The sequence below is a fragment of the Scyliorhinus torazame genome, chromosome 16, assembly GCF_047496885.1.
Source record: "Scyliorhinus torazame isolate Kashiwa2021f chromosome 16, sScyTor2.1, whole genome shotgun sequence".
Classification (NCBI taxonomy): domain Eukaryota; kingdom Metazoa; phylum Chordata; class Chondrichthyes; order Carcharhiniformes; family Scyliorhinidae; genus Scyliorhinus; species Scyliorhinus torazame.
In genome coordinates this window covers 183,055,545-183,082,803 of record NC_092722.1, presented here as the reverse complement: position 1 = coordinate 183,082,803, position 27,259 = coordinate 183,055,545, and the positions used below count along the sequence as shown (strand labels likewise).

The 27,259-nt window shown below is 47.6% G+C and overlaps 1 protein-coding gene across 3 annotated transcripts in view; it reads left to right on the top strand.

The window, feature by feature from the left end:
* Positions 1-27,259, top strand: part of slf2 (SMC5-SMC6 complex localization factor 2) — a 154,777-nt gene that overhangs the window by 109,566 nt on the left and 17,952 nt on the right. For all 3 annotated transcript variants that reach the window (XM_072479571.1, XM_072479572.1, XM_072479573.1), the window contains 8 exons: positions 569-694; positions 4,461-4,628; positions 4,787-4,889; positions 19,555-19,642; positions 20,526-20,667; positions 20,973-21,084; positions 21,626-21,802; positions 25,844-25,941. In XM_072479571.1, coding sequence (XP_072335672.1) covers positions 569-694; positions 4,461-4,628; positions 4,787-4,889; positions 19,555-19,642; positions 20,526-20,667; positions 20,973-21,084; positions 21,626-21,802; positions 25,844-25,941 — 1,014 coding nt within the window. The remainder of the gene's footprint in view (positions 1-568; positions 695-4,460; positions 4,629-4,786; positions 4,890-19,554; positions 19,643-20,525; positions 20,668-20,972; positions 21,085-21,625; positions 21,803-25,843; positions 25,942-27,259) is intronic.

The following is a 27,259-nucleotide window of genomic DNA, read 5'->3' as shown; positions in this document are numbered from 1 at the left end:
CTATTTGTAGCATGTCTTGGTGATATTTTAAAATTAAATTTAGAGTACCCAAATATTTCCCCCCCCCCCCCAATTAAGGGGCAATTAGCGTATCCAATCCACCTAGTCTGCACATCTTTGGGTTGTCGGGGTGAAACCCACGCAGACGCTGGGAGAATGTACAAATTCTACGCGGACTGTGACTCTGACCCAGAGCAGGGATTCGAACCTGGGTCCTCCGAGCGATTGCCAGATATTTTCATTTTACAATCAACATGAATGCAAGTTCTTTCATTTATGAAGGGCTATCTTTGCTCATCTGGTTTGGATCATAATCATTGTAACATCACTGCCACCCTTGTGCGTTGTGCTGTTAAAGTCTTGGTTAGTTCGTGTGGGGTGGGGGGGGGAGGGGCGCAAGAGTCTGGTGGAGAACTCCCCCGCTGGATGCAAGCCCTGAAGTAGAGGTGACTCGGACTTGAGGCCCGGCAGTACTAAGCCATGACATAATTGGGGAAGAGTATTATGTCAGGAACAGCTTGCAGTAGAATGCTAATTCATCATTTTGCAATTCATTATTATTTATTAGACTGGGGGAAGCACTGAAGGAACTGCAAGCTGAACTTAATGAGGTGCATGACATCAGTTGTCTGTCTGAGGAAGATGACGAACAGAGCATGGGTGAAGACATGGACCAGATTGCAGAGGAGCACAGGTTAGTGACTCCTAAAATTGAAAAGATAATGATGAATGAAGTGAGCTGTTTCTGGGCCTAAATTATTGTGACGAGTTGAATCCTACAATGAAGATCCCATAGTTAGCGGAGCAACAAATGTTTCTGCGGTGACTCCAGAATTGTCTGCTGCCTCCCTGGTTCCAGGGTCAAGGATGTCGCTGAGCAGCTGCAGGGGGTGGTTGTGGTCCACATTGGGACCAATGACACTGATAGGAAAAGGGACAATGTCCTGAGAGCTGATTTTCGGGAGTTAGGAAGGGAATTAATAAGCAGTAATCTCAGGACTGTCCAATACCACGTGGTCGTGAGCATAAGAATAAGAAAATTGAGCAGATCAATGCATGGCTTGCAAAAGAGTAGGAGGGAAGGCATTAGGTTTGAGGCATTGGGACCAATTCTGGGGCAAGAGAACCTATACCAGAAGGACGGGTTACACCTTAGCCGGACCAAAGATTAATTTCCTCACAAGGATGTTTGCTGGTGCTGTTGGGGAGGATTTAAACTAGATTGGCAGGGGATGAGAACCCCAGGGGAAATTCCGAGCAGAGAGGAGAAAAACTGGCAGTGGGAAGTAGGAGAATATTAACTGATAGGATATATCCGAGAGCAGCATCAAGATAAATTGAATACTTGGAGAGTTTGATAAGAGTTAAAGTAGGCAATAGTAAGTCATTAGATGAGGTCAGGGGGAAATTTTTAAAAACCGTAATCAGAAATCTGGATGTGTGTGAAGGCACAGTGCAGTGCGTGGTTAATTAGATTGGTGAACTACGAGAATAGGTCGACCAATGAATTTATGATATTGCAATAGCAGAGACTTGGCTCAAAGGAGGGCAGGACCGTGTGTTACATATTCCTGGTACAAGGTAGTTTAGGATAGACAGGAAAGGAAGTAAGGGGGGGAATGGCAGTATTGATTACAGTACTGGAGGGAGAGGATGTTCCTGAGGGGTCAATGGCTGGCTGGAGATAAAGAATGAAAAAGGTGCATAACATTGATTAGTGTAGAATATAGACCACCAACTAGTTGAAGGGATGTAGGGGAGCACATTTACAAATAAATTACAAATTGCAGGGAGGTGCAAGAATTATAGAGTAATTATAATGGGCAACTTCAATTATGCAAATAAAGACTGGGATAGGAATGGTGCAAAAGGACAAGAGGGGATGGGGAGCGTTCCTGAAATGTGTTGAAGATAATTTAGTGCAGTATATTTCCCGTCCAATGAGAGGGCAGGCACTGTTGGACCTGGTTCTGGGGAATGAGTTGGCCCAAGTACATCAAACATCGGTTTGAGAGCATTTAGGGAAAAGTGACCATTGCATCATAAGGTTTAGGTTGGCCATGGAAAAGGAAGAACAAGCCAGAGCAAGGATAATTAATTGGGGGGGCAAATCAACTTCGATGGGATGAGAATACATCTGAGTCGGGTGAATTGGAATCAAACATTGGCAAAGAAGACGGTGGCTGAACAATGGGTGACAAAGGAAAGGTATTGCAGTCACCGTTAATGTATATTCCCTTGAAGGGGAAAAGGTAGGACAAATATATATGGAGTGTCCTGGACGACAAGAGCGATAGAGGTGAAGATAACAAGGATGAACTGCGCATGTGACATGTCAGATAGAAAATACTCAGGCTCAATATTGAATGACCAGAGGGGAAGTGAAAAAAACAATAATGAAGGCAAGGAGAGAGCACGAGAAGAAACTGGCAGCTAGCCTAAAAGGGTATCCCAAGGTCTTCTCTAAGCATGTAACAAAGGGACACTAACATATATGTCCATAAGTCTCTGAAGATGGAGAGCGGTTAATAAAGCATATATAAGGTACCTTAGGCTTTATTGATAGGAGCAGGGGCATTGAGTACAAGAGTAAGGAAGTCATATTGAAGTTGTACAAGACTCTAGTGTTAGGTCTTATCTGGAGTAGACTGTCCAGTTCAGAGTGCCGTACTTGAGGAAGGATGTGAAGGAGTTGGAGAGAGGACAGAGGAGATTCATAAGAACAATTCCAAGGATAAGGAACTGTCACTATGAGGATAGATTGAAGAGGTTGTGATTGTTTTCCTTGGAGAAAAGAAGGCAGAGATCAGACTGTCATAGAAACCCTACAGTGCAGAAGGAGGCCATTCGGCCCATCTGAAAGGTTGTTGGGAAAGGAAGAGATCCCTCTACTTGATAGAGGTATATGGACAGGCTGAATAGTAAGAAGCTGTTCCCACTCGAGGGCATCATGAACTAGGGGAGGAATGGTAGCACTGTTGTTTGACAGCACCAGGGACCCAGGTTCGATTCCGGCTTGGGTCACTGTCTGCGGAGTCTGCACGTTCTCCCCGTGTCTGCGTGGGTTTGTTCTGGGTGCTCCGGTTTCCTCCCACAAGTCCCGAAAGACGTGCTTGTTCGGTGAATTGCACATTCTGAATTCTCCCTCGGTGTACCTGAACAGGCACCGGAGTGTGGCAACTAGGGGATTTTCACAGTAACTTCATTGCAGTGTTAATGTAAGCCAACCTGCGACACTAATACAGAGTATTATTATTATTAGAAGGCGGGTGGTGCAGTGGTTAGCATTGTTGCCTACGGCGCTGAGGACCCGGGTTCCATGAATTCCCAACCACCACCATATTCATTGGAAGTTAAAATATACTCGTATCAGTTCAACCTAATTTCTAGACTGGCACCTAGCCAAGGATTTTACCTTTTCCTGACCGCCAGTCACATTCACTTTCCAGAAGTTGTCATTGGATAGAGATCAACTAGGTCAGAAGGGAACAGAAATAGAGGGCAGGCCTTTGGGATGAGTATGGGGAGAAGGTTGTGCAATATGGAAAGGGAGCACTAAAAGGTGCACCCCTTCCTGCCCCAGGCATGAGCAAGGTGACTTTTTGCTCCTGCACCCGAATTGAGATTGGGTGTGAAGGTGCCTTCAGGGCCTCATTTGGGTAGTGGGTAAGGGCGCGAGGACCACCCTCAGCCTCACTTGTTCCATGTATAAGTGTTTTAGGTCAGGGGCATGTAGGCTGGTGGGAAGGCTGCCTGGGGGATTTTACAGGTACCTATCTAAATACCTATCAGCGATGAGCTGTGAAATTCTTCCCTCAGCATAACTTAATCACTTGTGCTACCGTGGGCAGGAGGGTAGCACAAATGGATAGCACTGTGGCTTCACAGCGCCAGGGTCTCAGGTTCGATTTCCTGCTGGGTCACTGTCTGTGCGGAGTCTGCACGTGTCCCCCCCCCCCCCCCCCCCCCCCGTGTCTGCGTGGGTTTCCTCCGGGTGCTCCGGTTTCCTCCCACAGTCCAAAGACGTGCAGGTTAGGTGGATTGGCCATGATAAATTGCCCTGAGTGACCCAAAAAGTTTAGGAGGGGTTATTGGGTTACAGGGATAGGGTGGAAGTGAGGGCTTAAGTGGGTCGGTGCAGACTCGATGGGCTGAATGGCTTCCTTCTGCACTGTATGTTCTATGTAATTATGTAACTCAAACGTGTCTGATAGCAATGTCACCAAAAGAGTTTGCAACACATAGTACAACAAAGTATTTTGACACTGAAATAAGTTAAGCTGGCAATTTACTTTTAAAATAGCTATTTTGACAACAGTTCTAAGTTCTTGTGTGTTTCAGTGAAACAAAAGTGTTATTTTTAAAAAACTTTTATTTGCTTCAAAAAGTGTTTGTGGAAGTGTATCTTGAAGAGGTCTTTTGTGCTGAATGGTTTGTTTTCTTTTTCACTTTGCACAAAGGGCCTTCTTGATCAGGTTCTCTGTAAAATCTGACGGAATACCAGACTTGCATCCTGGGGAAAAAATTTTCAACGTGTTGCAGGCTGGAAAACACTTTAATCAGCAGAATCTCAGGTTGACTCAGAGTGAATTGACACCTCAAAATTTTCTGGAAAAAATTCTCATCAGGTGAGAAAACTGTATAAACCTAATTTTCCTAATATCCTAATAACATGGCCCTTTGAGATGAATATCTGATGTATTCTGTTTTAAGACTGTAGCACCTCAGTACGCATATTTACCTGGAACTAAGATGGAAAGTGACTTTTCTTTTTCTTGTTTTTCAGTTCTGGAAGCAGCCAGCAGGTATTTTTATTCACTAACGGGATTGTAAGTCAAACGTATCATTCAAGGCCATGCCCACAGCCAGTTCTCAAGTTTTTATTTAAGGTGAGGAAGCACAATGTTACTCTGAGGTTACCTTTGATGTTTGGTGTGTGCTGTATTATTACAATTTCTAGCATGTAATGTTTATGGCTGCCAGCCAGAATTGGTGCTATGTGCTTTGCTATATTGTAATGCTCCAAATTTGTAGTGTTTTCAAGCTCTCTTTCTTCCCTTTTATGTTTTGCAAACCATTGCCTCAAAGAAAATTGGCCACTTTACACCTCTCTCCAATTTGTGGTTGTATTGACATCAAAGACCATTGCAAATGACTTTGATAGAAACTTGGCTGAGGAGAAATGACATCTTCCCCCTAAATGTGAAGCCTTGCTGCTTGGCTACACCTTTCATGAGTTGCCTCGCCCAGCCCATCAGTGTGTTTTTTATAGCCAAATCTAAGCTTGGCCTGTGCCCATAATCCTTTGACACTTTATCTTCTTTAAGCATCTCGCGTTGTTCCACCTCTTCTCATTTCTCAGTTGAAATTCTGGCTCATGCATCCAGCATATACCAAGCTGGTTTTCTCAATCAGCTGTCTTCATAGCATTCCTCGCTCAACCCCTGCATTGTGGCTTGTTATCTTCAGTACTTTTGGCTTTCATCTCATTATATTCTGAGTTCATTGCTCTCCTATCACCCATTGTTTTTGTCGTCCTTGTAAATGCCTCAAGTCCATATTCACGGCTACCTGTCTTCCCTTGCCATTTCACTGCATTCCTCTAATTCTGGCCTCTTGAGCATCCTTGATTTTTAAAAAATCATTCCACCTTTGGTAACATATCGCTTTGATCAAATATTTGGTTATCTCCCCTCACATCTCCTTATCAGGCTGCCTTATTTTGTGTTATCATGCATTGTAAAGTAAGTAAAGTCGTCATAGACTTCCGGTTGCGGCGATGACCAGCTAAGCCGCACGTTTCGGCACCTCCCGTTTCAACGGACTTTTGGGCTCTTATCGGGAGCCCCAATGGAAATCTTTTACGGCCAAACCCAGTGTGAGGTGCCAAAGGAAGAAGTCCCCCCGGGTGTGGATGGAAAGGAGTGACAGCAGTGTCCAGATTGCGGAGGATCCTCTGGAGCAGCGGCAGGGAAGAGAAAGGAGAAGCAAGATGGCGGCCGAGGGAGCCCAGATGGTATGGGGCCCGGAACAGCAGGAGTTCCTCTGACGATGTGTGGAGGAGCTCAAGAAAGAGGTGCTGGCGCCGATGTTACTGGCAATCGAGGGATTGAAGGAAACACAAAAGGTCCAGGCGATGGAACTCCGTGGAGTGAATCAAAGGCAGCCGAGAACGAAGGCGAGATACAGGGCCTGGTGGTAAAAGCGGAGACGCACGAGGCACTACATAAGAGGTGCATAGAAAGGCTGGAAGCCGTGGAGAACAGCTCGAGGAGGAAGAATCTGAGGATTTTAGGTCTCCCTGAAGGGACAGAGGGGGCTGATGCTGGGGCTTATGTGAGTACGATGCTCCATACTCTAATGGGAGCTGAGGCCCCAACGGGCCCCCTGGAAGTGGAGGGAGCGTACCGGGTCCTCGTGAGAAGACCAAAGGCAGGGGAAACACCACGAGCAATAGTGGTGAGGTTCCATCGCGGCAGGGAGATGGTCCTGAGTTGGGCTAAGAGGACACGGAGCAGCAAGTGGGAGAACGCGGAGGTGGTGAGAAGGAGGGCGAGCTTCAATCGGGCCAAGGCGGTGCTCCATAGGAAGAAAGTCAAATTAGGGATGCTGCAGCTGGCAAAATTGTGGGGGTCACACCAGGGCAAACACCACTACTTCGAGACGGCGGAGGAGGCATGGACATTCATTCAGGAAGAGAAATTGGACTAGACTTGAGAAATTGATGTCTGGAGAGAGGTAGCGAGGTGGTGGCACAGAAATGTAAAGTGGGGAGAGGGGAGGGCTAATACGTAAGAATGTTGGATGGGGAATCCCCCCCACCCCCACCCCCCCCTCTGGCTGCCTTATTCCCTCTGGGGGGGGGGGGGACACACGAAGAAATGTGGGCGCCGGTGGAAAAGGGGACAGGGAAGGGGAATGAGGGAACTGTGCCATTAGGGGCGGGGCCGAGAGGGGAGCGTGGGTCTTTTACCGCGCTATGGAAATTGAGGCGGGAAAAAGGGCGCAGGAAGGAAGGGGGCCTCACACGCAGGGAGGTCAAAGGATAAACGGGGGAAGCCGAGGTCAGCCAGAGTTAGCTGACTCCCGGAAGCAATATGGGGGGAGCAATCAATCTAGAGGGGAATCTAGCAAGGGGGGGGGGGGGGATTAACTGGGTTGCTGCTGCTGAGGGTAAGGGGGAGCTGATACGAGACGAGGTGGTCGGGACGGGAGGGCGCCGTCTGGGGGACAGACGGGTGCGTGGGACCTGGGTGAGGAGCTGGCTTAAAAAAGGGGATGGCTAGTCGACGAGGGGGGGGGGGGTAAATGGCCCCCCAACCCGGCTGATTACGTGGAATATGATAGGTTTAAATGGGCCGATTAAGAGGGCAAGGGTGTTTGCGCACTTAAAGAGACTGAAGGCGGACGTGGTTATGCTCCAGGAGACGCACCTGAAATTGGCGGATCAGGTTAGACTGAGGAAAGGATGGGTGGGACAGTTATTCCACTCCGGGTTAGATGCAAAAAACAGAGGGGTGGCAATACTGGTGGGGAAACGGGTATCGTTCGAGGCTAAGACCATAGTGGTGGATAGTGGGGGCAGGTACGTGATGGTGAGTGGCAGATTGCAAGGTGAGGCGGTGGTGCTGGTGAACGTATATGCCCCGAACTGGGATGACGCGGGATTCATGAAGCGAATGCTGGGACGTATCCCGGACCTGGAGGTGGGAAGCTTGGTAATGGGGGGGGGGGGGATTTTAACACAGTGCTGGACCCAGGGCTGGACCGGTCCAGATCCAGGACCGGGAGAAGGCTGACAGCGGCCAAGGTGCTTAAGGGATTTATGGAGCAGATGGGAGGGGTAGATCCGTGGCGATTTGCTAGTCCGATGGGGAAAGAGTTTTCCTTCTCCCACGTCCATAAAGTATATTCCCGGAGAGACTTTTTTTGTCTTGGGAAGGGCGCTGATCCCGAAAGTGGCAGGAACGGAGTACTCGGCTATAGCCGTTTCAGATCACGCCCCACATTGGGTGGATCTGGATCTAGGAGAGGAAAAGGAGCAGCGCCCACTTTGGAGATTAGACATGGGACTGCTGGCGGACAAGGGGGTATGCGAAAGGGTGAGGGCATGCATCGAAAGATACCTGGAGGTCAATGATGGTGGGGAGGTCCAGGTGGGGGTAAGATCATAAGACCATATGACATAGGAGCGGAAGTAAGGCCATTCGGCCCATCGAGTCCACTCCACCATTCAATCATGGCTGATTTCAACTCCATTTACCCACTCTCTCTCCATAGCCCTTAATTCCTCGAGAAATCAAGAATTTATCAACTTCTGTCTTAAAGACACTCAACGTCCTGGCCTCCACCGCCCTCTGTGGCAATGAATTCCACAGACCCACCACTCTCTGGCTGAAGAAATTTCTCCTCATCTCTGTTCTAAAGTGACTCCCTTTTATTCTAAGGCTGTGCCCCCGGGTCCTAGTCTCCCCTGCTAATGGAAACAACTTCCCTACATCCACCCTATCTAAGCCATTCATTATCTTGTAAGTTTCTATTAGATCTCCCCTCAACCTCCTAAACTCCAATGAATATAATCCCAGGATCCTCAGACGTTCATCGTATGTTAGGCCTACCATTCCTGGGATCATCCGTGTGAATCTCCGCTGGACCCGCTCCAGTGCCAGTATGTCCTTCCTGAGGTGTGGGGCCCAAAATTGCTCACAGTATTCTAAATGGGGCCTAACTAATGCTTTATAAAGCTTCAGAAGTACATCCCTGCTTTTATATTCCAAGCCTCTTGAGATGAATGACAACATTGCATTTGCTTTCTTAATTACGGACTCAACCTGCAAGTTTACCTTTAGAGAATCCTGGACTAGGACTCCCAAGTCCCTTTGCACTTCGGCATTATGAATTTTGTCACCGTTTAGAAAATAGTCCATGCCTCTATTCTTTTTTCCAAAGTGCAAGACCTCGCACTTGCCCACGTTGAATTTCATCAGCCATTTCTTGGACCATTCTCCTAAACTGTCTAAATCTTTCTGCAGCCTCCCCACCTCCTCCATACTACCTGCCCCTCCACCTATCTTTGTATCATCGGCAAACTTAGCCAGAATGCCCCCAGTCCCGTCATCTAGATCGTTAATATATAAAGAGAACAGCTGTGGCCCCAACACTGAACCTTGCGGGACACCACTCGTCACCGGTTGCCATTCCGAAAAAGAACCTTTTATCCCAACTCTCTGCCTTCTGCCTGACAGCCAATCGTCAATCCATGTTAGTACCTTGCCTCGAATACCATGGGCCCTAGTATGGGAAGCGCTGAAGGCGGTGGTTAGAGGAGAGCTGATTTCCATTAGAGCCCACAAGGGGAAACAAGAGGGTAAAGATTGGTTGGGGAAATTCTGAGGGTGGATAGGCAGTATGCGGAGGCCCCAGATGAAGGGCTATACAGGGAAAGCGAAGACTACAGACGGAGTTTGACCTGCTGACCACGGGAAAGGCGGAGACGCAGTGGAGGAAGGCACAGGGAATACAATATGAATATGGGGAAAAGGCGAGCCGGCTGCTGGCCCAACATCTTCGAAAGAGGGGGGCGGCGAGAGAGATCGGAGGGGTTAGGGACGAAACGGGAAAGATGGAGCAGAGAGCAGGGAAAGTGAACGAGGTGTTCAAGACATTTTATGAGAGGCTGTATAAGTCCCAACCACCGGAGGGGAAAGAGGGAATGATACACTTTTTGGACCAGCTGGAGTTCCCGTGGGTGGAGGAGCAGGAGGTGGCAGGGCTTGGGGCGCAGATTGAGGTGGAGGCGGTGATCAAAGGAATTGGGAATATGCAAACAGGGAAGGCCCCGGGACCAGATGGGTTCCCGGTGGAATTTTACAGGAAGTATATGGACCTGCTGGCCCCACTTCTGGCGAGAACCTTCAATGAGGCTAAGGAAAGGGGGACACTACCCCCGACAATGTCGGAGGCGACGATATCGTTAATCCTGAAACGAGACAAAGACCCGCTGCAGTGCGGGTCATACAGGCCCATCTCCCTCCTAAACGTATACGCCAAACTGCTGGCCAAAGTGATGGAGACAAGGATAGAGGAGTGCGTCCCAGGGGTGGTACATGACGACCAGACAGGGTTTGTTAAAGAGAGACAATTGAACGCCAATATACGAAGGTTGCTGGGGGTGATGATGATGCCCCCACCGGAGGGGGAGGCAGAGATAGTGGTGGTGATGGATGCAGAGAAGGCATTTGATAGAATGGAGTGGGACTATTTGTGGGAGGTGCTGAAGAGATTTGGGTTCGGGGAGGGGTTCATTAGATGGGTTAGACTCCTGTACGGGGCCCCGGTGGCAAGCGTTGTTACAAATAGGCAAAGATCGGGGCACTTCCGATTACATAGGGGTACAAGACAGGGGTGCCCCCTGTCCCCGTTACTGTTCGCGTTGGCAATTGAGCCATTGGCCATAGCGCTGAGGGACTCTAAGAAGTGGAGGGGGCTGCTTAGAGGGGGAGAGGAACATCGAGTGTCACTATATGCAGACGATTTACTGCTATACGTGGCGGACCCAGTAGAGGGGATGCCAGAGGTAATGCAGATACTCAGGTAGTTTGGAGAGTTCTCGGGATATAAATTAAATATGGGAAAGTGAACTTTTTGTGATGCACCCCGGGGAACAGGGCAGGGGGATAGATGCTTTGCCGCTGAGGAGAGTGACAGGGAATTTTCGATACCTGGGGATTCAGGTGGCCAGGAACTGGGGAACCCTACACAAACTTAACCTGACGCGACTGGTAGAGCAGATGGAGGAGGACTTTAAGAGGTGGGATAAGGTGCCCCTGTCATTGGCGGGCAGAGTACAGGCGGTCAAAATGGTGGTCCTCCCGAGGTTTCTTTTCGTGTTTCAGTGCCTCCCCATCCTGATTACAAAGGCCTTCTTCAAAAAAATAGACAGGAGCATTATGAGCTTTGTATGGGCGGGAAAGACCCCGCGGGTAAAGAGGGGGTTCCTGCAGCGCAGTAGGGACAGAGGGGGATTGGCACTGCTGAGTCTGAGTGACTACTATTGGGCCGCCAATGTGTCGATGGTCTGTAAGTGGATGAGGGAAGAGGAAGGTGCGGCGTGGAAAAGGCTGGAGGTGGCGTCCTGTAAGGGAACAAGCCTGAAAGCGCTGGCGACGGCGCCGCTACCGTTCTCCCCGAAATGGTACACCACAAACCCAGTGGTGGTGGCGACCTTGAAGATCTGGGGGCAGTGGAGACGACACAGGGGAGTGACGGGTGCCTCGGTGTGGTCCCCGATAAGGAATAACTACAGGTTCGTCCCGGGGAGGCTAGATGGGGGATTTCAATGTTGGCAGCGAGCAGGAATTAGGAAGCTGAAGGACCTGTTTGTGGACGGGACGTTTGCGAGTTTGGGAGCATTGGAAGAAAAATATAAGTTGCCACCAGGGAATGCTTTCCGATACATGCAAGTGAGGGCATTTACAAGGCAACAGGTGAGGGAATTTCCGCAACTCCCGACGCAAGGGATCCAGGATAGAGTGATTTCGGGGGCATGGGTTGGAGAAGGTAAAGTGTCGGAAATATACAGGGAGGTGAGAGACGAGGGGGAGACGATGGTAGAGGAGCTGAAGGGAAAATGGGAAGAGGAGCTGGGGGCTGTGGGCAGATGCCCTAAGCAGGGTAAATTCCTCGTCCTCATGTGCCAGGCTTAGCCTGATTCAATTTAAGGTTCTACACAGGGCGCATATGACGGGAGCAAGACTGAGCAGGTTTTTTGGGGTGGAGGATAGGTGTGGGAGGTGCTCGGGAAGCTCGGCGAACCACACCCACATGTTCTGGTCGTGTCCGGCACTGCATGAGTTCTGGGAGGGTGTGGCAAGAGTGGTCTCAAAGGTGGTGGGGGTCGGCTTCCGGGTGCGGCGATGACCAGCTAAGTCGCACGTTTCGGCAGCTCCCGGTGGAACGGACTTTTGGGCTCTTAAGAGCCCCAACGGCAATTTTAACGGCTAAAAGCACTGTGCGGTAAACCAGAAGGGAATCCCCCCTGGATACGGATGGAAAAAGGAGAGAAAAGTGGCCGGATTGCGGTGGATCCTTTAGAGCAGCGGCAAGGAAGGCAAGCACGAACCAAGATGGCGTCGGAAGGTGGCAGTTTAATATGGGGCCCTGAACAACACGAGTTTTTGAAACGCTGCGTGGAAGAGCTTAAAAAGGAGATGAAGAAGGAGCTGTTGGCCCCGATATTACAGGCGATTGAAGGGCTAAAGGAGGAGCAAAAGACCCAGGAGCGGGAGCTTCGGGTCGTGAAGGCAAAGGCTGCCGAGAACGAGGACGATATACAGGGCCTGGTGGTGAAGACGGAGATGCACGAGGCACACCATAAACGATGTGTGCAAAGGCTGGAGGTGCTGGAGAATAATGCGAGGAGGAAGAATTTAAGGATTCTTGGTCTTCCTGAGGGTGCAGAAGGGGCGGACGTCGGGGCATATGTGAGCACGATGCTGCACTCGTTAATGGGATCGGAGGCCCCGACGGGTCGGTTGGAGGTGGAGGGAGCATACCGAGTGATGGCGCGAGGACTGAGAGCAGGAGAAATTACCCGAGCCATAGTGGTGAGATTCCTCCGTTTTAAGGACAGAGAGATGGTCCTCAGATGGGCAAAGAAAACTCGGAGCAGTAGGTGGGAGAACGCAGTGATCTGCGTATATCAAGACTGGAGTGCGGAGGTGGCGAGAAGGAGGGCGAGCTTTAATCAGGCCAAGGCGGTGCTTCATAAAAAGAAGATCAAATTTGGAATGCTGCAGCCGGCAAGACTGTGGGTCACACATCAAGGGAAGCACCACTACTTTGAAACGGCGGATGAGGCGTGGACATTCATTGTTGAAGAGAAATTGGAATAAGTGGGTTATTTTAAAAAAACGTTTGAGACAAAGTGGTGGGGCGAATATGGGGGGCGAAAAGGGGGGAGAGATGATTTTTAAGTTGTTAATCCTGCGACCCGGTAACTTTTCTCTCTTCCACATGTTGTGGGGGAGGGAGGAAGGGAGGTGGAGGAGCTGGGGGCGGGGCCAAAATGGAAGCGCGGGCTTTGTTCCCGCGCTATGATAATTATGGCGGGAATAGGGAAGCAGGAAGGAGGGGGCGTCGCACGGTGCGAGCCGAGGTCACGGGGGGAAGCCGAGGTCGGCCAGAGTTTGCTGACTTCTGGGAGCAACATGGGGGGTGAAACTACGCTAGTGGGGGATCTAGCGGGGGGGCGGGGAGGGGGGATTTACTGGGTTGCTGCTGCTGGGGAGAAGGGGGAGCTGGTACGGGGTGGGGTGGGAGGGGGGGCACCGCCTGGGGGGGACACAGCTGCGTGGGAACCGGGTGAGGAGCTGGATAAAAGGGGATGGCTAATTGACAAGGGGGGGGGGGGGGGTAAAGAGCCCCCCAACCCGGCTGATCACGTGGAATGTGAGAGGGCTGAACGGGCCGATAAAGAGGGCACGGGTACTCGCACACCTAAAGAAACTTAAGGCAGATGTGGTTATGTTACAGGAGACGCATTTGAAACTGATAGACCAGATTAGACTACGCAAAGGATGGGTGGGGCAGGTGTTTCATTCGGGGCTAGATGCGAAAAACAGGGGGGTGGCTATATTGGTGGGGAAGCGGTTAATGTTTGAGGCAAAGACCATAGTGGCGGATAGTGGGGGCAGATACGTGATGGTGAGTGGCAAATTACAGGGGGAGGCGGTGGTCTTAGTGAACGTATATGCCCCGAACTGGGATGATGCCAACTTTATGAGGCGCATGTTAGGACGTATCCCGGACCTAGAGGTGGGGAAGTTGGTAATGGGTGGAGATTTTAACACGGTGCTGGAACCAGGGCTGGTCAGATCGAGGTCCAGGACCGGAAGGAGGCCGGCAGCATCCAAGGTGCTTAAAGACTTTATGGAGCAGATGGGAGGAGTAGACCCATGGAGATTTAGTAGACCTAGGAGTAAGGAGTTTTCGTTTTTCTCCTATGTCCACAAAGTTTATTCGCGAATAGACTTTTTTGTTTTGGGAAGGGCGTTGATCCCGAAGGTGAGGGGGACGGAGTATACGGCTATAGCTATTTCGGATCACGCTCCACATTGGGTGGACTTGGAGATAGGGGAGGAAAAAGAACGGCGTCCACCCTGGAGAATGGACATGGGACTAATGTCGGATGAGGGGGTGTGTTTAAGGGTGAGGGGGTGTATTGAAAAGTACTTGGAACTCAGTGATAATGGGGAGGTCCAGGTGGGAGTGGTCTGGGAGGCGCTGAAGGCAGTGGTTAGAGGGGAGCTAATATCAATCAGGGCACATAAAGGAAAGCAGGAGAGTAGGGAACGGGAGCGGTTGCTGCAAGAACTTCTGAGGGTGGACAGGCAATATGCGGAGGCACCGGAGGAGGGACTGTACAGGGAAAGGCAAAGGCTACACGTAGAATTTGATTTGCTGACTACGGGTACTGCAGAGGCACAGTGGAGGAAGGCACAGGGTGTACAGTACGAATATGGGGAGAAGGCGAGCAGGTTGCTGGCCCACCAATTGAGGAAAAGGGGAGCAGCGAGGGAAATAGGGGGAGTGAGGGATGAGGAGGGAGAGATGGAGCGGGGAGCGGAGAGAGTGAATGGAGTGTTCAAGGCATTCTATGAAAGATTATATGAAGCTCAGCCCCCGGATGGGAAGGAGAGAATGATGTGTTTTCTGGACCAGCTGGAATTTCCTAAGGTGGAGGAGCAGGAGAGGGTGGGACTGGGAGCACAGATCGAAATGGAGGAAGTAGTGAAAGGAATTAGGAGCATGCAGGCGGGGAAGGCCCCGGGACCGGATGGATTCCCAGTTGAATTTTACAGGAAATATGTGGACTTGCTGGCCCCGCTACTGATGAGAACCTTTAATGAGGCTAGGGAAAGGGGACAGCTGCCCCCGACTATGTCAGAGGCAACGATATCGCTTCTCCTAAAGAAGGAAAAAGACCCGCTGCAATGCGGGTCCTATAGGCCTATTTCCCTCCTGAACGTAGACGCTAAGATTCTGGCCAAGGTAATGGCAATGAGGATAGAGGATTGTGTCCCGGGGGTGGTCCATGAGGACCAAACTGGGTTTGTGAAGGGGAGACAGCTGAATATGAATATACGGAGGCTGCTAGGGGTAATGATGCCCCCACCAGAGGGGGAAGCGGAGATAGTGGTGGCGATGGATGCCGAGAAAGCATTTGATAGAGTGGGATTATTTGTGGGAGGTGCTGAGGAGATTTGGCTTTGGAGATGAGTATATTAGATGGGTACAGCTGCTGTATAGGGCCCCGATGGCGAGCGTGGTCACGAATGGACGGGGGTCTGCATATTTTCGGCTCCATAGAGGGACGAGGCAGGGATGTCCTCTGTCCCCATTATTGTTTGCACTGGCGATTGAGCCCTTGGCAATAGCATTGAGGGATTCCAGGAAGTGGAGGGGAGTACTCAGGGGAGGAGAAGAACACCGGGTATCTCTGTATGCGGACGATTTGTTGTTGTATGTGGCGGACCCGGCGGAGGGGATGCCAGAGATAATGCGGATACTTGGGGAGTTTGGAGAATTTTCCGGATATAAACTGAACATGGGAAAAAGTGAGTTGTTTGTGGTGCAACCAGGGGAGCAGAGCAGAGAAATAGAGGACTTACCGTTGAGGAAGGTAACAAGGGACTTTCGCTACTTGGGGATCCAGATAGCCAAGAATTGGGGTACATTGCATAGGTTAAATTTAACGCGGTTGGTGGAACAGATGGAGGAGGACTTTAAGAGATGGGACATGGTATCCCTGTCACTGGCAGGGAGGGTGCAGGCGGTTAAAATGGTGGTCCTCCCGAGATTCCTTTTTGTGTTTCAGTGCCTCCCGGTGGTGATCACAAAGGCTTTTTTCAAAAGGATTGAGAAGAGTATCATGAGTTTTGTGTGGGCCGGGAAGACCCCGAGAGTGAGGAGGGGATTTTTGCAGCGTAGTCGGGATAGTGGGGGGCTGGCACTACCGAGCCTAAGTGAGTACTACTGGGCCGCCAATATCTCAATGGTATGTAAGTGGATGGGAGAAGAGAAGGGAGCGGCGTGGAAGAGATTGGAGAGGGCGTCCTGCAGGGGGACTAGCCTACAAGCTATGGTGACGGCGCCGTTGCCGTTCTCACCGAAGAAATACACCACAAGCCCGGTGGTGGTGGCTACTCTGAAAATTTGGGGGCAGTGGAGACGGCATAGGGGAAAGACGGGAGCCTCAGTGCGGTCCCCGATAAGAAATAACCATAGGTTTGCTCTGGGGAGAATGGATGGGGGATTTGGAACATGGCAAAGAGCAGGAGTAACACAATTGAGAGATCGGTTTGTAGATGGGACGTTTGCAAGTCTGGGAGCGCTGACTGAAAAATATGGGTTGCCCCAAGGGAATGCATTCCGGTATATGCAACTGAGGGCTTTTGCGAGGCAACAGGTGAGGGAATTCCCGCAGCTCCCGACGCAGGAGGTGCAGGACAGAGTGATCTCAAAGACATGGGTGGGGGACGGCAAGGTATCAGACATATATAGGGAAATGAGGGACGAGGGGGAGATTATGGTAGATGAGCTGAAAGGGAAATGGGAAGAGTAGCTGGGGGAGGAGATTGAGGAGGGGCTGTGGGCTGATGCCCTAAGTAGGGTAAACTCATCGTCCTCGTGTGCCAGGCTCAGACTGATACAATTTAAGGTGTTACACAGGGTGCATATGACTGGAGCACGGCTCAGTAAATTTTTTGGAGTAGAGGATAGGTGTGCGAGATGCTCGAGAAGCCCAGCGAATCACACTCACATGTTCTGGTCATGTCCGGCACTCCAGGGGTTTTGGGTGGGGGTGACAAAGTTGCTTTCGAAGGTGGTGGGGGTCCAGGTCGAACCAAACTGGGGGTTGGCTATATTCGGGGTTGCAGAAGAGCCGGGAGTGCAGGAGGCGAAAGAGGCTGATGTTTTGGCCTTTGCGTCCCTAGTAGCCCGGCGCAGGATACTGTTGATGTGGAAGGAAGCCAAGCCCCCGGGTGTGGAGACCTGGATAAATGACATGGCAGGGTTTATAAAGTTGGAACAGATTAAGTTCGTCCTAAGGGGATCGGCTCAAGGGTTCACCAGGCGGTGGCAACCGTTCGGCGAATACGTCACAGAAAGATAGAGGGAATGGAAAAGAAGACAGCAGCAGCAACCTGGGGGGAGGGGGAGGAACCAGAAGGACTCTCAGGGATGTTAGTGTATATGTATAATATGTATAGGTTGTTGTTATAGGTAATTGTATATCGGACTGCTGGATTGTATTTTTGGAGAGTATTTATTTGGGACAAGGCAGTTGCCATTTAGTTTTGTTTTTTAAGTTTGATGTTGTTTATATATTATTTATTTCTTGTTTAAAACTGGCCATTGTTATTTATATTGTTATATTACTGTGTAAAGGATACACAATGTATTGTCATGTTTGGCCAAAAATTTTGAATAAAATATTTTTAAAAAAAGGTGGTGGGGGTCCGGGTCAAACCAAGCTGGGGGTTAGCTATATTTGGGGTTGCAGAAGAACCGGGAGTGCAGGAGGCGAAAGAGGCCGACCTTCTGGCCTTTGCGTCCCTGGTAGCCCGGCGTAGGATTCTACTTATGTGGAAAGAAGCGAAGCCCCTGGGCTTGGAGGCCTGGATAAACGACATGGCAGGGTTCATAAGACTGGAGCGAATAGAATATGCGTTAAGAGGATCGGCTCAGGGGTTCACCAAGCGGTGGCAACCGTTCCTTGACTATCTCGCGGAACGATAATGGAAAAACAGAAAGGACAGTAGCAGCAACCCGGGGGGGGAGGGGGGGGGAGTATTATCCTGTGTTTTTTTTTGCCAGTTGTTGATATTTGCTTTTTGTTTATCTCTTTTTTCATTTGTTGTTAGTTTAACATATTATTTAAATAATGTTTAATGCATATTTCTTATGTTGTAAAAACGGAAAATCTCTGTTTGAAAAATGTCAATAAAATATATTTTTTTAAAAAAGTCAAGTCGTCATAGTCCCAGATGACCATAGGCTGCTTTTACATTTTGAGGGGGAGAGCTGACTGGTGGTGATTTAACCGAAGGATCACCACACCTCGGGCAAGGGGACAGGTTGAGAAGGCTTGGGGCATTTATAAATGATCTCCGCTTGTATGGGAATTGAACCCGCGCTGCTGGCTTCGCTCTGCATCATGAACCAGCTGTCCAGCCAACTGAGCTAAACTGGCCCCCATGCCTCGTATGGTGTTTTTAAAAATAAATTTAGAGTACGCAATTATTTTTTCCTAATTAAGGGACAATTTCGCATGCCCAATCCACCTACTCTGCACATCTTTGGGATGTGGGAGTGAGACCCACGCAGACGTGTCGTATGAGGAATGGTTGAGGACTCTGGGTCTGTACTCATTGGAGTTTAGAAGGATGAGGGGGGGATCTTATTGAAAGTTACAGGATACTGCGAGGCCTGGATAGAGTGGACGTGGAGATAATGTTTCTACTTGTAGGAAAAACTACAACCAGACGACACCATCTCAGACTAAATGGATGATCCTTTAAAACAGAGATGAGGAGGAATTTCTTCAGCCAGTGGGCGGTGAATCTGTGGAACTCTTTGCCGCAGAAGGCTGTGGAGGCCAAATCACTGAGTGTCTTTAAGACAGAGATAGATAGGTTCTTGATTAATAAGGGGATCAGAGGTAATGGGGATGAGCAAATATCAGCCATGATTGAATAGCGGAGCAGACTCGAAGGGCTGAGTGGCCTAATTCTGCGCCACCAGGCCGCCTGCCTTGTATGAGGTTAACGGTGCTATGTAAATAAAGGTTGTTGTTATGACCTGCCCGGATTTGCGATAAAAGCAGAGTTTTGTACGTTTGCAGTTTATACAAGGTGGAGGATGGAAGACCAGAAGGAAAATGTTGGAATAATTGGGTTAGGGAAGGGTCTTTATGATGTAGAAAGTTTAATTTATTCTTCCGACCTATGCAAGTTGATTTGAGATAGTTGGGTTTTTTGCCTTTGTTCTTTTTGAAGCATTACAATATGATCGCTAGATCTGTTGTGATGCGGCCCATTATGTATTTCTACACTTGGAGAAGGAACTTGCTGTTCTGTAGTTTTGCAGTACAGTCACCTCAAACACTTTTTTAATTCCGTAGCTTCACACTTTTTTCTCCAGCAGCAGCCCCCCCAAAATCCTCTTTTAACATTCTCCTTCAAGCTTATCTCTTCTCAGTTACTCATCCTAATCTCAGTTTCTGATTTGGGCACCTATTTTCGCCTGATGACCTCTAGAGTGCTTTTGGATTTTTTTCCCCTCCGCTTTGCAAGTTTCTGCGAGAATGCAAGTTGTCATTTTAAAATTATTCGTTCAGTTTTCAATTAAAAAGTGCCAGACAGAATGATACGGCTGATATTGGAACAATTAATTTGCTTGCCGCAACAATTCCCTTGAGATGATGCGAGATTTGGCAATGTATAGTTCTGCCTTGTAAATAACATGGGAGGAAATGTCTTTGTTTTGCAGATGATGACTATTCATTCAGATTACATTGCTTCAATGCACATTTTCAAAGCACTTTGGGACATCTGCACTAATGTTGCCAATAGAATAGGTTAGTACACAAATTACTATTTCGAAAATTAAAGTGGATGAAATAATTGTACTTGATTCATGTCATGTCAGTCCAAAACAAACATAGCACTGGTATCTTTTTGGGGAGGATGGGAATGATGGGTAAATGCTGTAGATTGCCGTGAGTCCATAGCTCCTGAGAATATGATAAATATAACAAATTGAACTTTATTTATACTCCTGGATTCAATTTAAAAGGTTAGGTAAATGTAAAAAAACAGTGATCGAGGAGGTTATGGGATGGTCTGGAAGATTTGAGCAGGCACTGACGCCGCCCTATGACTGCCTCTTGCCCTGTAATCCTCCAAGTGACTTGCATTTGCCCGAATTATTTGTCTAACCCGAAGTTACCATGTGATGCTGAATGGATAGTCCCCATTTTCTCCCACCCTCCACCCCGGCACTTTGTTCAAGAGCAAGGAGTCATAAGAACTGGAATTTGATCCAGGAAATTAATTATATTGTATTAGAATTATATGTACTTTGTATATGGAATGCATTTCCCCAGAGACCACGAATGGATAAGTTATGGAGTTGTTAAAGGGATGCAATTAAGGGATTGGTGAGCTTGACGGAGTTGCTATGGCTCATAATAAAATGGCAGAAAAGGCTCAGTGAGCCAAGTAACCACCTCCTCCGAACTGCTGAAGCCTCCATTACCACGGCAGCGCTTGTACCAAAAGCATTGAAGGTTCTGATTCTTGGAGCTAAAATATCGTTTGGATCTGTAGCTGAAACACATTTCTCTTGCTTGGTACATGATTGAACCACATGCCACAATAAATCTTTTAGTACAACTTGTATTCTAGCTTGTGTTTGTAAGATGGCAAATGGCTTCTAACTATTTTCCTAATTTCTGTTAGTTAAAGGTGGAACCAGTGAGTTCAAGGTTTGGACTCCAAGTCTCAAGGATATAGTTGGAGTCTTTCTCAACTTAGGGGCACAGTTTGGCACTTTGTTTCCATTGAAGCACCTTCAGCCAGATTTCATCGAAGAGGATATATTGTAAGTTGCTAAATTCTGTTGAGAGTTGAGCTGGCGTTTGTTTTCAAAGTCTTTGTTTTCTTTAGAAGTCCCTGTTGTGTCTCCAGATCTGTTATTCCCCCCCCCCCCCCCCCCCCAATCTTGCCTGCAGATGGTTAATTTTCCTGATATACCCTTGTTGCATCTATTTGGTAATTTGTAGCAGAAAAATCACGGGGAACTGAACTTTACGCAGTGCAAAGTTTTCATTATTTAAAAGTTGTTAAGTCAGTGGTACCTGGAACGCTAAGATTTATAATTGTATCATTTGTTGTTTCTGTTTCTAGGTCTGGCCTGCAAAATAATAAAATAAATTATCCAAAGGATAATGTGTCAGCCTCTGAGAGGGATCCCGTCTTCAGCTCTCTGCCAGAATTTGGCATTAAGAATGTTGTAAAGGTAAATCTGTCTCTATGTTCATTAAATTAATAGGGAGCATCCATCTCCATGAATATTTACTCCAATTCACTGGCACTAATTAGATCCATTTCCTTTTTCACTGCAATAAAATTAGTCTGTCTGTTATTTTCCCACTTGTTTTTTTTAATGTTCCTTAATGGATGAGTGAAACCTTGTTTTATTCCACCCTGGGGAAATGGTATGTAAATTAACTACTTTTGTGAGGTTTTAAGCAAACAACAAATTCGACTTGTACTAAAATAGGGATATGCAAAGACTGCAGCAAAAAGCTTATGAAAATGTCTTCAAATTAGTAACTATAGGTCAAACTAGCTTCAGGTGAAAGCATGATCTGAGGGAACACACAATCACAAGTCAGAGATCTGTTATCCGGTGTTTAATCATGGATAATTTGCTTGCAGAGGGGCTAATAAGGAAGTTCAAATGAAGACCATGTCTTCTGGCAGTTTAAAATCTATCATGCTTTGTTGAGCTATCTGTTCTCTGGAGTGACATGTCTGTTTTTTTAAAATTCCATTAGTTTCTACTGCTCTGTACTTCCATTTGCCCTGAAGCGTATTCTGATAAAGAATTAGTGTTGCTGATCAGCTTGTTGGGCAGAATCAGCCTTGAACGGGAATTGCAGCTGACTCCTTTGAAAGATTTTCAGTGTTTGCTGGACAATCTTCTTAACAATGTCAGGCAATGGAGCACAAAGGTAAGAATGGGTTTAGTGAAAGATGTGATTTATCAGCTATGCATGAAAATAAAGCTATTTTATCGACATAAAAATTATTTGAATAAAGAAATATTATTTCACTTTGGTCCATTACATTCAAGCACTCCTGAATCTGGTTCTGTCATACACCGAATAAATTCTGTCTGAGGACAAAGTATTTCTAAGCTGTAACTGGAGGAAAACATCCCCCTACTCCCCTGTGATTTCTTTTTTGCTGTGCTGTTTAATTAAGCAACAGTGGTGTCGCATCACTTCCTCTTTGGTGTTAATTGAAAGCAGGGTTTTTTTTTTCTACTTTATCAGAGTTACAAAGCCTGATCTCAGAGTGTGGATAGGGGCAATCCCCTAATCCAGCTCCTTGCCTGCTTCAAAAAACAATTCAAATTGAATCCCACAAGAGAGAGACGTACCAGATCCAGGCATTCCACCTGACCTCATGCTCACGTGGATCCAGACATACTGGTAACTGGATTATTGATGCTTCAGCACTACGTTGTGCAGGGTTTTTCCAGCTCACAGAGGGCAAAAAGCAACCTTCACTTTAACCCGAAGAGTTTAAACTTTAATCTTATTAATCATAAGCCTGTTAATGTACGTGTTACCTGCTCCCCATAATGACTTCCTTAATTGCATTTATTTTATTTTTTAAAAAAAAAATTCCAATTGAGGGGCAATTTAGCATGGCCAATTCACCTACACTGCACATCATTTTGGGTTGTGGGGGTGAGACCCACGCAGACATGGGAGAATGTCCTTCATTGCATTTATCCGGAGATATCAACATTTTCTGTCTTGTGCAAGACTAGATTAATCTGCCCATCCATTGGCTGAAATGTGCAGTGTACTGCTGGAGAACAAATCAAAGATTAACGTGTTGCTTATTTTGAGAAAACTGGTTATTCCAGTTCATAATGTTATGTTGAACAAGGAGGTTACTCTGTGCAATTGTTTTTTTTTTTTTAAATTTTATTAAAGTTTTCACAAAATATCAACAACAAAATGTAAAAGGAACCCAATAGAATTAAATGCAAAACAAAACAACCCAGTGCCCCTCTTTCCCCCCCCCCCCATACATAAATAATATATTAACACCCGCCGAAACACATAGCAAACATAGCAAATATATACACCCCTTCAGATCCCCCAGTATAGACAAACAAAAATTAAATTTAATTTAAAAAAAAAATTGACCCCCCCCCCGGTTGCTGCAGCACCCCCGGTTCCCCCGTATCGGGGTCCACACCGAGGCCCCCAGGGACAGCGGCAACGCGTCTTACCTCTTAAACTCCTCCTCCATTTGCTCCACCAGCCTCGTGAAATTAAGTCTATGAAGGGCCCCCCAGCTCCTGGCCACCTGGACCCCCAAATACCTGAAGCTCCTCTCCGCCCTTTTTAGTGGGGGCTCGACAATTCCCCACTCCTGGTCCCCTGGGTGAACCACAAACAACTCTCTCTTCCCCATGTTGAGCTTGTACCATGAAAAATCCCCGAATTCCCTGAGGACCCTCATTACCTCCGGCATTCCCCGCACCGGGTCCGCCACATACAGCAGCAAGTCGTTTGCATAGAGCGACACCCTATGCTCCTCCCCACCCCGCACCAGCCCCATCCAGTTCCTCGACTCCCTCAGTGCCATAGCTAGGGGTTCAATCGCCAGTGCGAAGAGCAGGGGGGACAGGGGACACCCCTGCCTAATCCCTCGATGCAACCGAAAGTACTCCGACCTCCTCTTGTTCGGCCCACACTCGCCATCGGGATCTCGTACAACAGCCTAACCCACCTGACGGACCCCTCCCCAAACCTGAACCTCTTCAGCACCTCCCACAAGTACCCCCACTCTACTCTATCGAAGGCCTTCTCGGCGTCCATCGCTGCCACTATCTCCGCCTCCCCCTCCCTCGCCGGCATCATAATAACGTTCAGGAGCCTCCGCACATTCGCGTTCAACTGCCTCCCCTTCAACTGAGCTCCCTGCAGCAGCGCTGGATAACCTCCTGCGCCCACTGCATCCACGCTGCCTGGTCCCCGCCCGCTGCCATCTTGCTCTTCTTCCCTCGCACTTTCTTTGGCTTCACCACCATCAATTTTTTAGTCGCCCCGCTCCTGGTCCAAGCCATACACTGTCAGGGGAATGTTGCAGTCGTCTTCCCACACCAGGAAATGTCGATAAAATGCCGTTGGGGGCCCTGAAAAGGGCCCAAAAGTCCGTTCCAAGCGGGAGCTGCCGAACGTGCGACTTAGCTCCGCATAGCCGCAACCGGAAGTCCTATATGCAATTGTTATGTGCAAATTAACAAAACGGGCAATCACTTACTCAGTATACATTTTCTACGTTTAGTTAATGGACAATTGCATTACCTGATTAAGAAATCCACAATTGGGAGGGAGGGGTAGAGGAAAAGCTAGGGTTGGAGCAGATTGATTGGGTGAGTGGACAAAACCTAACTTGCTAAAATGATTCTTGGCAGCAAAATCTTTGGTGGTAGCATCATGAGAGAATAATATTTTCGAATGGGTAAGCTTGACTTGTGCCAGTTTTGCAAAATGCAGTTCTAGAGTGGTGTACTTCTCCTTATGTGGTAGAAGCAGGATAAGTGCGGCTTTACAGAAGGCAGTGCTAAACTCTGTTATCTTGTTTCATATAATGCTGGTTGTTTATCACCCCTTGACATTTCATGGCATCATCATCGCTGAATTCTCCACTATCGACATTCTGTGGGTTGCCATTGTCCAGAAACCAAACTGGGCTAGTCATATAAATACTATGGCTACAAGAACAGGTTGGAGGATAGCAGCGGGGAACTCCCTGGATTCCCCAATGCCTGTCCGACAAGGCACATGTTGGGAGCGTGGTGGAATACTCTCCACTTGCCTGGATGAATGCTGCTCCAATAATACTTCAGAAAGTCAATACCATCCAAGGCAAAGCAGCATGCTTGATTGGCACCCCATCCACAAACATTCACCCCCTCCACACTGACGCACAGTGGTAGCAGTGTGCACCATCTGCAAGATGCACTGCAGAAGCTCACAAAGACTCCCTCAACAACACCTTTCAAATCTACAACCACCACCGTCTAGATGGACCAGAGCAACAGACTCATGGGAGCACCACTACCTGGACGTTCCCCTCCAAGTCGCTCACCATTTTGACTTGGAAATATATCGCTTATTCTTTCACTGTCGCTGGGTCAAAATCCAGCAACTCCCTGACACAGTGGGTGTACCTACACCATGTGGACCTCAGCGGGTCAAGAGGCAGGTCACCAGCACCTTGTCAAGAGCAATTGGGCCTGGGCAATAAATGCTGTCCTTGTCAGCTGGCTATGCCCGCATCCCTCAACTCCATTTTTTAAAAGTTTCAAAGTTCTGAAGTGTTTCTACTGTGTTGGAAGTGAAACAAAGATCCCCAAAATGATCAAACATGTTCTCTTTGGGACGATGGTAAATTTCTAATGAATTTCAGTATGCAAAGAAAAGTTGCTTAGTTCGAATGGAGGTCATTTGACTATATACAAGTCATCAAGTATTAATTGTAATGCAGGCTTATTTCACAGCAGCTAATCATCTTGTAAAATTGTCCATTGGTGGGTCTTCATAATTTTCAAAAACCCTGAGCCTGCATCATATCACCCCTAAGTATTCTACTGTATCGACTGAACAACATGTACACCAGTGAGTGTTGAGAAGCAGCAAAACCTATGGAGGCATATAGATAAGCTGGCACTTCAAAGCTGCTGATTCATAATTACTGCCTGGAAAGCATTCTCTGTAAAAGTGTAACCTCTAAATTGTTTAGCACAAGTTTGCAAGTAAATATTTTTCACTTTAATTTGTTACAAAGTCCCGCTTCATCGAGTTATCTTGGAAGAACTGGAGTTATGAAAGATGATGTGGAATCATTATTTTTGCTTGGGTTAGGTAATGTTTGTTAGGTATTTGTAAAATAAATTGACTGGTGTCTGTGCTGCTGAGTGTCTTTGCATGTGGTTTTGACAAATTATCTTGATTTTGAAACAGATGTTCGAGCTCTGCATGATTCTGAGTGACTTATCAGAACATCATCATAATCTTTTGTACCTGGTTCAGCAGCTGCCAGATTTCTCTACACGCGGAAGGTAATGCATGGTGCTTCACATCGACATCGTTGGTTCTGTCTTAGCATGTTAGCAATTGGTAGTGTTTCTGAATTGGACTCCAAGCCTGTTGCCCCCTCAACCCATGAGACCCCAGGAGAAAGCAACCAGGGAACTGGTCAGATCCTAGAGCCATGTCTGTTGTGATATTTAATTGGTTTCCAAAAAAGCTGGTGCTGGTCTCCCAATATTTCTGTGGCACATCGTTGCCACAACAGTTAGGAACTGGAGTAGTCCATCGGGTCCCTTGATCCTGTATGGCCGCCGTTTAATTAGATTGTGGCTTGATTTGCATTTCCTTTTCAGTTACCCACATTGATTTTGTAAGCTCAATATTTTAAGGGTTTCAATATTTTTCTCCAATCTTAGGCTTCTGATGAATTGTAGCAAAATGCTCAGGTCATAGTGGGTGTGTTGGATAGATGATGAGCTCTCAGATCTCTGAGCTGCTTCCTCCTCAGGCCAACATGGTTGATTAAAAAAAATTGCCCCTTAATTGCAAAAAATGAATTTGGTACTCTAAATTTTTTTTATTTTTAAAATCTGTTCTAAGTGGCTTCCCCCTTACTTTGAACTTGTGTCCGCAGGTTCTAGATTCCCTAAGCAAAGGAAACGTCTTGCTTGTGTCTACCCTGTCTATCCCTTTAAATATTTTTTAGGTTTCAATGAGGCCACCTCATCAAAATTCTAGAGAATACAGGCCCTGTTTCCCGAATTTCTCTTTGTAGGACAGTCAGCCATGCCGAACAGGTGAATCTTTGTTGCACTCCCTCTATGGCAATGATATTCTTTGACTAAAACAGCACATATTACACCAGGTGCAGTGTAAACCGATTCTATGCAGTTGAAGTGGGACTTTACTGCTGTTGTCTGCAAAATTCAGATACTTCGACCAGCTTATTATTCAAACATTTTACCCAGGTGCTCTTACTTGCGAGATGAACAAAGGATAGATTCAAGTTAATAATTCAACCCACATTTATTTTAAAACGCAATAAAACAGTTATCCCTGAAATTACCCCAACTAGTATGAATTAAGATTCTTAATGCGACCCGTGCCGATGAACTTGATTGAGCTGTAGGTCCAATTCTGAGTCTTGGTTGTCTCAGCGCCTTGGTCTGCGAAGGTGGGTCTCGCATGCTGCGTCCTTTTCTCCTCTGATCTGCCGTGGAATCTCCACCACTGCTGCTGCATCGAGTCTTTGATGGGGAGGGAACTGGTGGTTGATTCTTACATCACTTTTCACACTTTTGCAGAAAGTTCTCTGGCCCTCCGCCAATGAGGTCTCGGGGTGGGGGT